Source organism: Poecilia mexicana, unplaced genomic scaffold, assembly GCF_051168715.1.
Source record: "Poecilia mexicana isolate PSO_F unplaced genomic scaffold, ASM5116871v1 scaffold_10, whole genome shotgun sequence".
Classification (NCBI taxonomy): Eukaryota; Metazoa; Chordata; class Actinopteri; order Cyprinodontiformes; family Poeciliidae; genus Poecilia; species Poecilia mexicana.
The window spans coordinates 18,943,450-18,956,891 of record NW_028263379.1 but is presented as its reverse complement, the minus strand read 5'-3'; the positions used below and the strand labels follow the sequence as shown (position 1 = coordinate 18,956,891).

At 40.0% G+C, this 13,442-nt stretch overlaps 3 protein-coding genes across 7 annotated transcripts; all 3 read right to left on the bottom strand.

Moving 5' to 3' along the window:
- Positions 1-183: 183 nt before the first annotated feature.
- LOC106928357 (uncharacterized) lies at positions 184-6,307 on the bottom strand. Its single transcript, XM_015004579.2, has 4 exons — positions 5,913-6,307; positions 4,753-4,850; positions 4,601-4,676; positions 184-4,488 (listed from the first exon to the last, which is right to left on the bottom strand). The coding sequence occupies exons 1-4, from the start codon at positions 6,211-6,213 to the stop codon at positions 3,701-3,703; spliced, it is 1,263 nt and encodes a 420-aa protein (XP_014860065.2). The 5' UTR covers positions 6,214-6,307; the 3' UTR covers positions 184-3,700.
- Positions 6,308-7,288: 981 nt separating this feature from the next.
- On the bottom strand, positions 7,289-11,064 carry smtnl1 (smoothelin-like 1). Its single transcript, XM_015004575.2, has 5 exons — positions 10,832-11,064; positions 8,540-9,159; positions 8,329-8,443; positions 8,075-8,226; positions 7,289-7,890 (listed from the first exon to the last, which is right to left on the bottom strand). Exons 1-5 carry the CDS (start codon positions 10,895-10,897, stop codon positions 7,539-7,541), a joined length of 1,305 nt encoding a protein of 434 aa, XP_014860061.2. The 5' UTR covers positions 10,898-11,064; the 3' UTR covers positions 7,289-7,538.
- Positions 11,065-11,640: 576 nt separating this feature from the next.
- LOC106928361 (uncharacterized) lies at positions 11,641-13,052 on the bottom strand. Of its 5 annotated transcripts, XM_088009529.1 has the most exons (6): positions 12,957-13,052; positions 12,799-12,851; positions 12,595-12,726; positions 12,358-12,405; positions 11,754-12,273; positions 11,641-11,688 (listed from the first exon to the last, which is right to left on the bottom strand). In XM_088009529.1, the coding sequence occupies exons 1-5, from the start codon at positions 12,980-12,982 to the stop codon at positions 11,810-11,812; spliced, it is 723 nt and encodes a 240-aa protein (XP_087865655.1). In that variant the 5' UTR covers positions 12,983-13,052; the 3' UTR covers positions 11,641-11,688; positions 11,754-11,809. The 5 variants fall into 5 exon arrangements, with proteins under 5 accessions (XP_087865655.1, XP_087865653.1, XP_087865654.1 ...); XM_088009527.1 differs by having other exon boundaries at positions 12,358-12,726; positions 12,957-13,051; XM_088009528.1 differs by lacking the exon at positions 11,641-11,688 and having other exon boundaries at positions 11,801-11,945; positions 12,026-12,273; positions 12,358-12,726; positions 12,957-13,051.
- Positions 13,053-13,442: the final 390 nt, after the last annotated feature.

Genomic DNA, 13,442 nt, shown 5'->3' with positions numbered 1-13,442 from the left:
AAGATTTGAAAAATAATATCTGCATTCAGACTGAGTTCAAATTATTTTTGCGCAGAGGAATAGGATGAAATATCAATCTCTAGCTATGTAATGCTGTTAATCATATCCAGACTTAGAGCTGTAATTGCACTGAAAAGTGGTTCTAAAAGGCACCGATTCAGGATGTGTGCATCAAATACACACTACACTTTTACATTTTTTATTAGTAAAAGAGAAAATCAAAACAATGATCCATTAGAAAAAACAAAGAAACTGCAAAATAGTTAAATTCTGTAAAACCAAAATGATATGAATAAATAAAATACATTCATGAAGTAATCCAAAAGTCTTTCCAGTCATGATCCACACTAAGAAAGGCTGAGTGGAAAGAGGAACAATGCAAGGAATTTCCCCACAGTTTCCTTGAGACCCCCCCTTAAACACTCATCAGAATTAGAAATATTAGACACACAAGAAGTATTTACAATAGTGCTGCCCTCTGGCCGTGCAGTGTGGAAAATTGTTTATTTATGACAGAATATCCGACACTAAATAGCAAATCACACAAAAAACAAGTCATAAACTATCTGTTAAGTATAAAAACTTGGAAATCGAGCAATAAAGTTGGTGGAAGTTTGTTTATAAATGAAAATTGCACACAATCACAAAAACAAGGAAATGCTGCCTTCCTTTGTCTATTTTTTTACAATTCATTGTGCTGTGTATGAAAACTCAGACGATTATTTCAAAATGCATAGTATGTGTTAAAGGATCTTCAAATGCAGCTCCCCTAATGCTCCCAGAGAGGAACAGTCATTCTTTTCTAAACTTTAAAATTGCTCTTAAATAAATTCTGAAAAGAAAAGAAAAGCAGGTCTCAAAGCTATGTTAAAATGTTCTACAAAGTTCATTTGACTGATAATAAAATACAAAAAAGTAAATCAAGATCTTATTTTTAACGTAAGTGTTCATTTAAAATATTTTTTGGAATCTAAAACTTAAACAGAATAATGCTCCCCAAATCTTAAAAAAGGCAAGTTAACACATATTTCTGGCATTGTAGCTCTTTTAGTTTTTACATATATCAACAATAAAATTTGCCCAGGCAAAATGTTTTCAATAATTTAGAATAAGCTTTGTGTTCTGACCTGAAATATGTTTTTTTGGCAACTACAAAAAAAAAAACAAAAAAGTTTTTAAATTGAATCATCAAACAATACTTGAAAATGATACAGTTTAAACTAATTAATTTTGTCAATGTTCTAAACTAAATTCAAATGAGAATCAATGAACAAGAAATGCTTCAAATTACTGAAACAATGACATGAAGAAAAATTCAAAACAAAAAACTCGAAAAAGACTTATGCAAGATTTTTAAAAAAAAAATGCTTTCAATCAACAAAATTCATAACACAATAACTAAGTAGTACTTTAAAATAGCTGGGAATAAAGCACATCTAGATACACTGCTAATGTGAATACAGTCATGATCAAAAGTTTTGGCAGTGACACACAGGTGTTTCTGTTTTTATGGCAAAAGGTCAGTTTAGTTATCAAACTTTGTCATCTCAATGAACTTTATTGGATTAAAAATAACCAAAATAACAGCGTTGCATATTTTTAGCAATAGCTAAAAATACCAGTTAATTTTAATAAAACCGTAAAGGAGAACAAATAAAATAATTGTATCAATCTAATTAGTTAATTAACTGCATTATAAAAGGAGTGAATGTTATGGAGGCCTTTATCGATTTGAATTAACAGTAGTTCCGTCCAAAAGAAAGAAAAAAACGTGCAGCAACTGGTGACATATTGGGCTCATACAGAAGGAAATCTGCAGCCACTGTTGCAGGGAACATAAACATTTAAGGGTCTTCAAGAGGTTTTGTTGTAGAGAAAATGGTTTTATGGTGTCTAGGAGTGTCGAGCAAGCGCCAGAAAGAATGAACAACGGCAATACCAACAGTGCAGAGCTAGCTCGACACTGGCCTAAAAGAGGAAGGTGGATATAAGAAAAGCCGAGATTCACCCGAGCACAGAGAACAACCAACCCACCAGAATGCTGAGGCAGCAGGCCCCGTATTTGTGCCACTTTTATTAACGTCTTACGTGATACGCTACAACCTATAAAAGATACCCTTTTGTATTTGTACTGCATTTAATAGCTATTAGGGCTGAAACGATTCCTCGAATGATTCGAGTACCTCGATTACTAAAATTCCTCGAGGAAAATTTACCTGCCTCGAAGCTTCGTTAATTTATGTTTTATTAGTTAGCGCACCGTGTTCCGGCCGGGACTTCATTTGCGTTGCGCGGAGCTCTCACTTCCGCCTCTGAGTTGTTGACAAAAGCTAAGTCTCAGCGGCATAAAGTCCAATCTTCAAGATTGGTCCGTGGGGATTTTATTGATTGATGATAATGCCCGACTTTTTATCGTTTTTGGGGAACCAATAAGCATCCTTAAAATGACTGGGGGAATGCCTGGAGTACGGCAGCATTTCTCCTCCGGGGCTGCTGGTTGAAAGCGAACGGCGGGAAGAGCGCTGAGGTGAGCGGATAGACTGAACAGGGCGGGCGGCTGAGTAGCTGATGCTTACCGTGTAAATGTAGCTTTACCGACGAACCGCACAATACATTTCATATCCCGGTCTGAAGAAACGGGTGGCGGAGCGCATCGTACATGGCTGGTAGATGAGTTTCTGAGTGTGACCAGTGAAGGTGTCGTAAATATCCCGTATTGCTTCCCCTTGTGTTCGTCCCCCGGTCTAACGGTTCGTCAGTCCGCTGGTCTATTTCCTCCCCTCCACCCCATGTTCGTTCATTCGCCCTCTCCTCCCACTCCAGGCGGCATTTCCCGTATTTTCAAACCCAAAGCGTGACAGGTTAGGTGGCAAGGTGAGTTTAATTAATCTATTAAACTCACTGAAGATGAATACATAAACTAAAAGCTGGATTGTAGACATTTTTTATTAGCACATTTGTGAGCCTGCCTCTTTGTTATTAAATTCAATATAATTTCAGATTTTTCTATAACTTTTCTTCTGGTTAACTTAGAAAGTGAGCTATTATTGTTACAGGCTAGTTTTCTAAACTACAAAAAAGCAACTGTTAGGGATGCTCAAATATGAAAAATTGGACTGATATTGATATCTGATAGTAACACTGGTATTATGCCAGATTTACCAATATTTCATTTTAGAATTTTTTTTATCCGATTACTCGATTAATCGTAAGAATAATCGATAGATTACTCGATTACTAAAATATTCGTTTACAACAGCCCTAATAGCTATATTAGTGTCAACATGACTCTGAAGTAACCGAATCATTGAATTTTAAACATCATTGCTCACGCAACGTCTTGCCAGGACATTCACAGCAGCTTTCCTTAGGCTGAATCAAGTTAAAACATTAAAATTAATATCCTGCTTTTACGGTTCTCCAATTAATTACGTAACTTCAACCAACTGTATGTAAAGTTAAATGTCTTATTAGGAATGCTCTGAAATACTTGGACCATATTTCTGGTTTTGTTTTCATTTCAGGGATTAAGTCAGGAGTTCTTCTGCTGCTCACACTGCAAACCAGGAAGTGTCAAACTCTGACTCAACAAACACTACTGTGCGGCTGCGGTTTGTTTTCGTATGATAAACAAAACGTTAAATTCCTGGAAGTCATAAAAGAAAAAAAAAAAATCTGGATCCTGACCACTTAATTGAGATCACAGCCCTAGGGTGGAATTGTGCGTGATCATGTGTCTGCGCAGGTTGCTCGGGTTGTTAAAGCTGGCGGTGCACTGGCTGCACGAGAACGGCTTCTCTCCAGAATGGGTCCTCAGGTGGATCTTGAGGCTGCCGTTCTGCGTGAAGCGCTTCCCGCACTGCGTGCAGGCGTACGGCTTCTCGCCCGTGTGAATCCGCATGTGGATGGCCAGCGTGGTCTTGTTCGCGAAAGTCTTGCTGCACAAGGAACAAGGCATGGGCGACTCGCCGGTGTGGCCGGCGCGGTGCACGATAAGTTCCTCGCGGCTGTGGAAGCGCTCGCCGCAGAAGCCGCAGTCCAGGGATTTGCTGATCGGGTTGGGGAGGACGTTGTGCTGTTGCGAGAAGTGGATGGGCTGTCCATTTGCGTCCACTGTGGGGGAATTTAATGCTTGGTTCCCTGCTGCTGAAGCTCTCCGAGTGGGAGGATCCCTTTCGTGTTGGATGTTTCTCACCACTTCAGTACAGTTTTCCTGCACCGCTCCTACCGGTGCACGGCCATTCGCACCACTCGTGAAATTAAGAATCGTCTCCGGAGGGATGCTGTGGTCAGACAGGACGCTCAAAGCCTGAAGTTCAGAGGCAGAGAAGAGGATGTCGCCGTCCTCCTGCAGAGGGGCCTCTCCCACGCTGTGAACATTCACGATCCTCAGCTGCTTGTTATTATCGATCAAGCAGGATGAGCCGGATGAGTCTAAGCTCTGATTCCCTGCACCCTGCATGCAATCCTCTCCAAAGTTATTTTGACCTAAAAAAAAAATAAAAAAGGAACACCAACATTTATTTATTACACATTTATCGTTATCTTGCCTACAAAACAGAAACCGCACCGGTGAAGCCGACCGGTGAAGCCGACTCACCAATGTCAGACGCAGATCCTACAACATCATCCTCATCTTTGATCAGAATGACCTCTGGACTGTCCACATCTGCACACTGGCAAACAATCAGGCAGAAACCTGAGCAAATTAACACGTCAAACAGACTCACAACAACATAAAACTATATTTACCTGCACTTGGACAGCGGAGGAGGACGACTTGGTTTGGGGGACAGAGGTGGAAGCAGTTTCAAGAACGGTTTTATCACCCTGTGCTGGCTTCATAAACACTGCAGAGAAAGGAGAAAGTTTATGGTCAAAAACCGAGTGGAAGGATCCACTCCTTCCACTCTAATGTTCATCTGTCTTTATACCAGCTGGTATAAAGACAGATGAACATTAGTGTTCAGAACTGTGAGAAAAAAACACAGCAAAGATTAATGAGGCAAAGTCTTCTTTCCATCAAGAAGGCTCTTCAGATGTACTTTGTTGTGACAGGCACAACACCAATGCAGAATGACCCTGGTACAAAGTCAACCTCTGGTGGTCAGTTCAGGTTAAAGCAATACTAGAGGCCTATATAACATAAAATGTGAATAAAAAAGGGAAATTATGTTGATATCCTCCTTCTGGTTCTGACAATAAACTGACACAAAGAATAAGTATTTTCTTTCTTCAAACACTATAACTCCAGAACAATAAAATATCTAATGCATAATATAAATAGGCAACATTGCATTTTAGGTCTTTATTAGCATATGTTGAACATATATTCTTATTGCAATGTCACTGTTCTTTGTAATAGCAGCTATATTATTCTATTCAATAAATAAGAGCTAATAACCTAAGTATCATGCATTCAGACTCTCAAGGGTAGTGATATATTTCCTAGATAACTGCTTTTAAATGTCATGTTGAAAATGGCTCAAAGAAAGATAAATATTTGAACACTTAAAGTTGTAGCACCTTTTATGGATTGTTATTTTGTAGTTTCTTTGTTTATTTTTTCACTTATCTGAATAGGTTTCTTTGTAATTGTAGGTTCACATGTTAATCTTTGATTGTGTTAAAGTTTTCTTTTGCTGTAATTGTATTTGCATTACTATTAAATGTCGACTTCGAAAAGCCTAACCAAGGACAGGGCTTGCAAATTTATATATATATATATATATATATATATATATATATATATATATATACATACATACATGGAATTGGGCCCCCCAAAAATCTTGTAGCCCCAAAACAATCGTGGGACCGGCCCTGTTGGTAACAACGTATTGCTCTCCACGTGTGGGGCGTCTTTTTATTGTTATTAGAGTAAAAGTAGTGCTTAAAAAAAGGAGGGTTACCCTGCAGTTTTGGCCGAGGTTTGGTTACACTGCCTCTGAAGGCAGAGAAGCGGCTGGCCGGTCGGTTCGTCCTGGTTTGGAGCTTCAGGGAAAACAGCTCACTCCTCATCACCTTCATCCTCGTCCTCAGGTTTTCGTTCTCCCTCAGACTCTGGCTGAGATGCAGCCGCATAGACTCGGAGCTCTCCGAGAATAGCTGTACGATCTCCGCTACGGCAGCTTTCACCAACACGTTCATGATGGACAGAAGCTGCGACTCCATGTTAAGGCTGCCGAGCGCCGCTGGCATGTCTGCGGACATGTTTTACAGGAAAGTATGTTGGAAAACAACACCGCAGGGTCTCAGTCTATGTGTGTTAGCACTGAAAACGAACTACACAGCAGTCTTCCTTCCGGGTAGTAAAGAGGGCGACTACCGTAACGCTTAGAAAGAAGACGCAGCTCCTTAATTGTTGGTTCAAAAGTTTTTGTTGGATCAATGAAAACTTTGTCAGATATGCTCTCGGACCTTAGGTTTTATATTAAATATATAACTTTTTTTTTAACTGAAAGGTTTCAGCCTTCATGCGTTTTTATTTATTAATATTTAGGTATTCAGTGTAAAACATTCAGTCCATATATGGTCAGTCTATAAATTGTGTTCATGTTGGACGTTAAGGGGATCCTAATGAAAATAAAAAGCTAATTTATATCACATTTCAAACTATAATTTAAAGATCCACTGACAAAAGTAGATTAATGCAGTTAATGTTTGACCAACCTACTGTATTTTCGATTTAATACTAGATGTGATTAAATGCAATCCTTAAAGTCCAATAAAATACCAATACGGTAAAAGCCGGTGGCTAAATTTGCATGAATGCGCCTCGGGTAAGCCCCCGCCGCATAACAACTAATCAAAATACGAAAAATCTTCAAAATGTTATGTAATTCTGCACAAAATGTTTGACGTTTAGGCAATGGTACTTACTTGTACAGTAGAGCAGTCTCAGAAAATTGTGAAAACACTCCATCAACAATATGTAGAAAAGTGTTATAGACATTCACATCTAGCTGCCATTGTTGGCATTGCTATTAACAACAACTGGAGGAAAATACATAATTCATCACTGAATCAATTTTAACTTTCATTTACTTCTCAATAGGGCAACAGACCCCTGCAAAATGCTGGCATTTATGCTTGCGCTCTCTCCTATACTGAACCGCCCTGAGCAGAAAACCATATTGTCAAAAGTCATTATTGAACATGCTTCATTAAGAGCATGTATTTGTTTGTATAAGCTAAACAAAAAAACATTAATGTTACGGTTATTGTCATGTTTGTTTGTTCTTTCCGTAACAAATCCACCAATACATCTTTAATTTCCATTCAACGATTTCTATTCCATCAGTCGTTTTATTATACTTTTGTTATTTACACACATTTATGGGAAGAATTTATCTTTTTTGGAGTGTAATTAAAATAAAAAGTGATAAACACAGCACAAGAGACAAAACATTTTCCATATATTTGGAACATTAAACAACTAGCATCTGAGTTGAGACAGCTGTATGCAACACTGAACTAAGTCATCATCAACAGCAATCTTTGGTCTTTTCAGTCTTTTGTTTTCTGTCAGTTTTGTTCTAAGTCTCTGCCTCAACCAAAACTCCCCCAGCATCTTCATCCTGACGCCTCATTGGGCAATCTCCCTCCTCTTCATATCCCTTTTCTGCTTCTTTGTCCTCTTCCAGTTTCTCCTCTTGGTTCTCCATCTTCTCACAGTCAGCACATGATTCCTCTCCTGTTGCATCACTGCCTTCCTCTTTCTCGGTGCCAGCCTTCTCCTTTTCCTCCTTGTCCTTCCTCTCTTTCTCTATTTTAGAGAGGCTGTGGCAGAGGGACTGCACATATGTGAACACACACATCGGGTCTGGGTGATTTCCCATCATGATCATGTCAGCCACTTCCAGTAGAGGGCAGCAGTCAGCCAGGGACCTGGAGGAAGAAGGCAGCAGAGAGAAAAATCTGATGAGCCACAAAGGTCAGAGAAACATCTTTGTTTCTACAGATTTTAATAGGAACTATCTGGTCCCATTATATATCTTAAACACCCTGAATTTAAAGGTTTTTAAATGTGGTATGTAATTGTTAATATGTTTAAAACAAAACAAGTCTTTACTCTGCCGTTTGGAAGGCCAAAGTGAAGTTTTTCTCCCTCTCCTCTGGTTTCAGTGAGCTGTAGTCGAAAGCTTCCGGGAAGAAGCGATGGATTAGAGCACAGAACGCCAGTCCATCACTCCAGGACGAGGAGAAGTTTTCAATGTTTACACCCTACAGGGATCAAAGAAGAGTACAGGTAATGTCTTCTTCTTGGCACTGACATCATGACCTGAATCTGATGGGTTTTTGATGGGTTCGACATGTTGAATTTGCCTCATATTTGCGTGTCTTGTTGCGGCACCACTGAAGAATCTTCTGTTTGATTGAAGCTCCAGTTGCCATCGCTGTAGCGGACTTCTGAATTTTGAAATTGCGAGGTATTGGTGTCCTACAAACAAAAGAGAGAAAGAAAATGCAATTTCCTCAAGCTTTTTGGAATCCCTTTTTAATCTAAGAGTTTATAGATATTTTGGCTGTTACTCACTCTGGAGCACCTTGTTGAAACTTAGCAATAATGTCATTTCTGTTGGACGCTCTAATAGAACGTGCAGAGGCTCTTGGTCGAGAGATGGAGGAGGAAGGGGCCCCCTTTCTTTTAGGCTTCACTTGTTTTTCTGTCTCCTTTGCCTTTCCTTTGTCGGCCACCACTTTTTCCTCTTGTTTTGGATGTTTTTCCTGCTCACTTTCTTTTGGTTCATTGTTTTTCACATCTTCTCCTTGATTCTTTAGCTTTACTCCCTCCTTGTCCTGGATCTCCTCCGTGATGTTCCCGCCTTCTTGATTCTGCCTCTCATCCACCTGCTCTTCTTTCTTGTCACCATTCTCCACATCTTCTTTCCCATCTTGTTTCTCTGTTAATTCAGCTTCCTTCACGTCATCAGCTGCGGACCTATTATCTTTATCTTGTCCTCCCTCTTCAGCACACTGAGAGACATCCTCCATGTTGTTGTCTTCAGCATTAGCCTTATCTTGTGCTTTTTCTGCCTCCTTGCTCTCTGCATCAGTTACCCTTTGACCTTCTGTGGTGTCCTCTGTCCTCTGACAGAGGTGTCCTGTGGTGTCCTCTGAGTCCTTACACCTGTCATCCAGTGCTGGCTTGTCCAGCTGGACAACAAAACAGGAAATACGTTATATCAAAGTGAATGTCATTAATTATGCCCTTATTTAAGCTATATTTCAAAGTCACGCAACAAACAACTTTAATGAATAAAAAAAGAAATGGACACAAAACTTAGAATTTATGGTGAAACCAGAGGAGGCCAAAATTATCCACATAGATTTTATTTTATACATACAACCCTGTATGTATAAAATACATAATGAATCATTTTATTGCCGAGAATTCACACCATTTTTCTATCAACAAGCTTCTTACACAATTCTGATTATTTGACCTTTTTGCTTGGCAGAAACTTGTTGGATGGATTCTACCATCTGGCAGGATTGGTTACCTGCCATTGTCCCAGTTTTTAAGAAAACATACAAATTTTCAATGTGTTTTTTGGTCAGCTAATTTACATTCAAAAGTAATTAGATGATCAGGATCATTATACTGTGTGAACACCCGAGTTTCAGTCATGTAGTTGTATTTAGGAGTACCTCTTCCTGAGTAGCACTCTACTTTGTGCAATGGAAATGTACCCCTGGTACTGGAGCAGACCCTTGTCATGATGCATGACAGCTGATCCAGTATTTAGGTGTAAAAGCCACCCCCCAAACCTTTGATTTCTGTAGCTGCATTTCCCAGTCTTTGTCTCTTTTGACCATAAACATTTCCTTTAAAGATCTGACTTAACCATGTGGGCAGCTGCATAATTTAGTTGATCTCAACAGTGTTCATTTTGGAGAAACCACTTCTTTTTTAGCTTTTATGCCCTCAGTCCATGGTGATCTTCAAATTACAGAGACAACGGTGTTCCAGCGTTTTCTGGTCACTTTCTTGGTTGTTGTTAGACAACCTAACCAATTTCTATTCCTCTGAGGGCAACATTTTGGGATGGAAGCTGTGGTACTTTTCCTATTTTATCTGTCAAATTCTATTTATTTTTCATGCATTCAGTAAAATATATTCAAACAAAGTATACTATTTAATAAGTTAAAGTTCTCAAGGATGCCCTATAAATTGCTTTGATAAATGCAGATGCAACAGTTTATTGCAGAACGCACATAAAAGGATGAGAAGGCATTTGCAAAGAACTGTGCACAAAGGCATTTAATGCTTTATCCAACTAAGATTCAGACAGCATATTTTATTTTTACTGGATTCAGACATCCATTTTTTTGTCAAATGTTTAATTTTCATCGTCTATGTAGCACTTTGGTCAATGTTGACCAAAAATAGTTTTAAACCACCTCACAATATACACCATCTAATTTCTGAAACTTTTAAATAAGAGTAAATATTTAAATACAAGGTCCTAATTTTTGAACTTTTAGTGTTGCCTGATCTGAATCTTTTCCCTCATTTGTTAATGACCTCCCACAATAACATTCACATCGGGTCAGGTTTCCCAGCACCGAGTCATCAGCGAAAATAGGAAGCTCCAGTGAGTGAGTATGCTCAGTGTGCATCACCCTGTATAACGAATGAGTCATTCAGTAAAGAGTAAGAACAGGTGCAACGCAACATATGCAGCCAGAATCACGACACCTGCTGTGACCGCAAATGCTCCGGTTGAGCGATCCCTGTATGGACTCTAAAATGCCAATCACCGAATTTGTTCCGTTATCTTTCATACAAATCACAATAACGTGTGAAGCAAAGCACAAAACTGACCTGATTATTGATGGCGTCTGGCTGGCAGGTTATTTCCTTCTCTTGGTTTGATGGATCTTCATCCATGATATCCAAATAAAAGCAGTTTGTCTACTTTATCAAGTTTGTTGCCCTTTACTTTCCTCTAAATCCAATAAGTTTCAATCAGGTTACTTATTCTACATCTCAGTTTCTGCTTCACCCTCTCAGGCAACACAGCTCTGTAGGAGAGATGTGTTTGTGGTCATCTGCCTTCACCCCCTTTTAGCTAATATCCCCCTCCCCCTGCTTTGTGAGGATTCCTATTCTTTATCTGACCTTTTGAACACAGGTTCCTAAAATAGAGCCATAGGCCCAGGCCTACTGGCCTGACAGCTGCCTCTGCTGTGGAAACCACAAATGTACACAGATCCACAAGCAGCAAACCCATTTAATGTACAAGTTCCCTCTAGATACGTTTCATTGGTGCATAAGCAGTTCTGTGATGAGCGAGTGTTTAACTTTAACTTTGAGTTAATTACATCATGGAGACACTGAAAAACCTACATGGAATCACTTGGTCAGCAAAACACTTGCAATATGCTTAAGCTGGACCCTCTAGAGAACCAAGCTATAGCCGTAATTTATAGTATATTTTGCTCCCGTTCTGTGTGCAACACATAACGGCAGCTGCAGTTCTTTGTTCCAACAAGCGTCTCACCCACTCAAGTCCCACAGTAGCAGACAGTACCATGGTCTGTTCAGCTTCACACTTTGTAGTTTGCCTCAGGTTTTAACTAGACACCCAAGCTTCCCACACTTAATTTTGTGCAATACTCTGACACAAGATGTTGGAGGAAAAGTTTATTAAAAGATGTAGTACATCCTTAAGACACCATCTACAAGAGAAAACCCAGTTAAGCTAATGGCAAGATACATTAGTACTTTACAACTGTCAACCCACCTTTGTCATATTTAGTACCAAGACCTTAACGGGGCATCTTAGAGCCGTTGCTGCTGCTACTGAGGGGCAGGGTTCTGTGGAGCATCAGAGCCATGTTCTTTCAGGTAGTGGATGGTCTGGTACTCTTTGCCCTTCTCATGGTTTTTGCTGAAGGTAGTGTAGGTGCCAGGAGGGTACTGTCCATACAAGAGCCTGTAGTCAAAATCAGGGTAAGGGTAGGGAAAGGGGTAAGGAAGACAGTAGGGAGAAGGGAAGCTCAACAAGCCACCCACACCAGAAGCTAGCAGGGCAACAGGTGGAAGACCAGGCCCCACATGGTCAGATGGGTAACCAAACGCCTCCGTTTGCTGCTGGTAATTCCCAAACTCAGCCTCCTTCACAACATTAGACATTTCTCCAGACTGAAGGGTCGGTGTAGAAGGTGTTGGAGGGAGTGGTGGCCCAACAATGCTCAAGCCTCGAGGCTGGGTGTTTGTTGTAGCTTCCTCAAAAGCTTGAGGTGCAATAACCAACTCCATCTCTGGAGAAAGAGTTAGTTTCAGGTTAGTGTTCAATATCTGTTGCAAGCCCAGAAGAAGCTTGGTTACATGTTTCAGGAACTTACCAGGCAAGTTAGCCCGAGTTCCAGCCTGTGGAGGAATGGCAGCATATCCTGCTTGAAGAGGCACAAAGGAGCCAACAGGAAGAGGTGCAGAAGCATCAGTGACATATCCTGCAACAGATCCTGCTTGAACAGGCACAAAGCCAAAACCAGTGGTATATCCTACACCAGGCACAACTGAGCTCAGTGCAATAGGCATTGGCTGGGCCTGATAATACTGGGGTGGACCTAGATATTGACCCACTGGCTTAGAAACACCTCCATATGTGCTGTAAAATACAGGTGCAGAGTAGCCAGTGGCAGATCCCTGGTGAGAGCCATCATCATCACCACTTGAGTCACTGGGTCTACCCTGGCTTTGGGATTTTGAACCTGGGTAAAGAACAAGATTCAGAAACAAGTTCAATTACATGCGTGTCCCCCTTCATGGTTTAATAACCTCACCTTTTATTGGAGAGCCATGAACAGCCACAAGCAGCAAGGCAAAGAGAGACACCCTGAAACATTAAATATTTAGAAGACTTTACTTTAAAGCAGTAAGGCACATCACAACCCTTACTGGATTGTTTTGTGCTAGCAAGGAGGTGGGCCTTTCAACCTACCTCAGAAAGACCTGTGCAGTCACCATGTTGAACAACAACTATGATGCCAAAGGGGACGGTAATGGTTTATAAATGTTGCCAAGGGCCAATCAAAGCCTAACAACACACAGCTGATGATGACTGACTTTCAACAATGGGAACCAAAACACATCAAATCTTCTATCTACACTCCAGTTCAGTAGTTGGGGCAATAATGTATTGTTTAAATAACTTTTTTCTAAATTAAATAACTCATTTTTGTCTCATAAACTTAAAAAGTTATTTGCCAAACATAAACTTTTATTTGCACACATCAGGAATATTTTGTTGCGATTTTGGGCCCTGCCCACAACTTCATGTGAGAAAAAAGTTTTTTAAGCATTACTCAGTAGGCTTTCTCATGGTGACATGCATTAACAATTACATTTTTGCTTTTGTTTTTTTTCTTTTTTCTGCAGTTCCTCTTTAAAGTTTGATGCAGCTCTGCTTTCCTGAATGGACCATGTT

Excerpts from the sequence above, each read along its gene's own strand:
- LOC106928361 (XM_088009527.1), bottom strand. The coding sequence starts at position 12,982 with ATGGTGACTGCACAGGTCTTTCTGAG. Across the intron at positions 12,727-12,798 it reads TCATGGCTCTCCAATAAAAG|GTTCAAAATCCCAAAGCCAG; the intron begins GTGAGGTTATTA and ends TTCTTTACCCAG. Across the intron at positions 12,274-12,357 it reads AACTCGGGCTAACTTGCCTG|AGATGGAGTTGGTTATTGCA; the intron begins GTAAGTTCCTGA and ends CTCTTTCTCCAG.
- smtnl1 (XM_015004575.2), bottom strand. The coding sequence starts at position 10,897 with ATGGATGAAGATCCATCAAACCAAGAGAAGGAAATAACCTGCCAGCCA. Across the intron at positions 8,444-8,539 it reads TTTCAACAAGGTGCTCCAGA|GACACCAATACCTCGCAATT; the intron begins GTGAGTAACAGC and ends TTTTGTTTGTAG. Across the intron at positions 7,891-8,074 it reads TTGGCCTTCCAAACGGCAGA|GTCCCTGGCTGACTGCTGCC; the intron begins GTAAAGACTTGT and ends TTCTTCCTCCAG.
- LOC106928357 (XM_015004579.2), bottom strand. The coding sequence starts at position 6,213 with ATGTCCGCAGACATGCCAGCGGCGCTCGGCAGCCTTAACATGGAGTCG. Across the intron at positions 4,851-5,912 it reads ACCTCGGCCAAAACTGCAGG|TGTTTATGAAGCCAGCACAG; the intron begins GTAACCCTCCTT and ends CTTTCTCTGCAG. Across the intron at positions 4,677-4,752 it reads CCTCCGCTGTCCAAGTGCAG|TGTGCAGATGTGGACAGTCC; the intron begins GTAAATATAGTT and ends ATTGTTTGCCAG.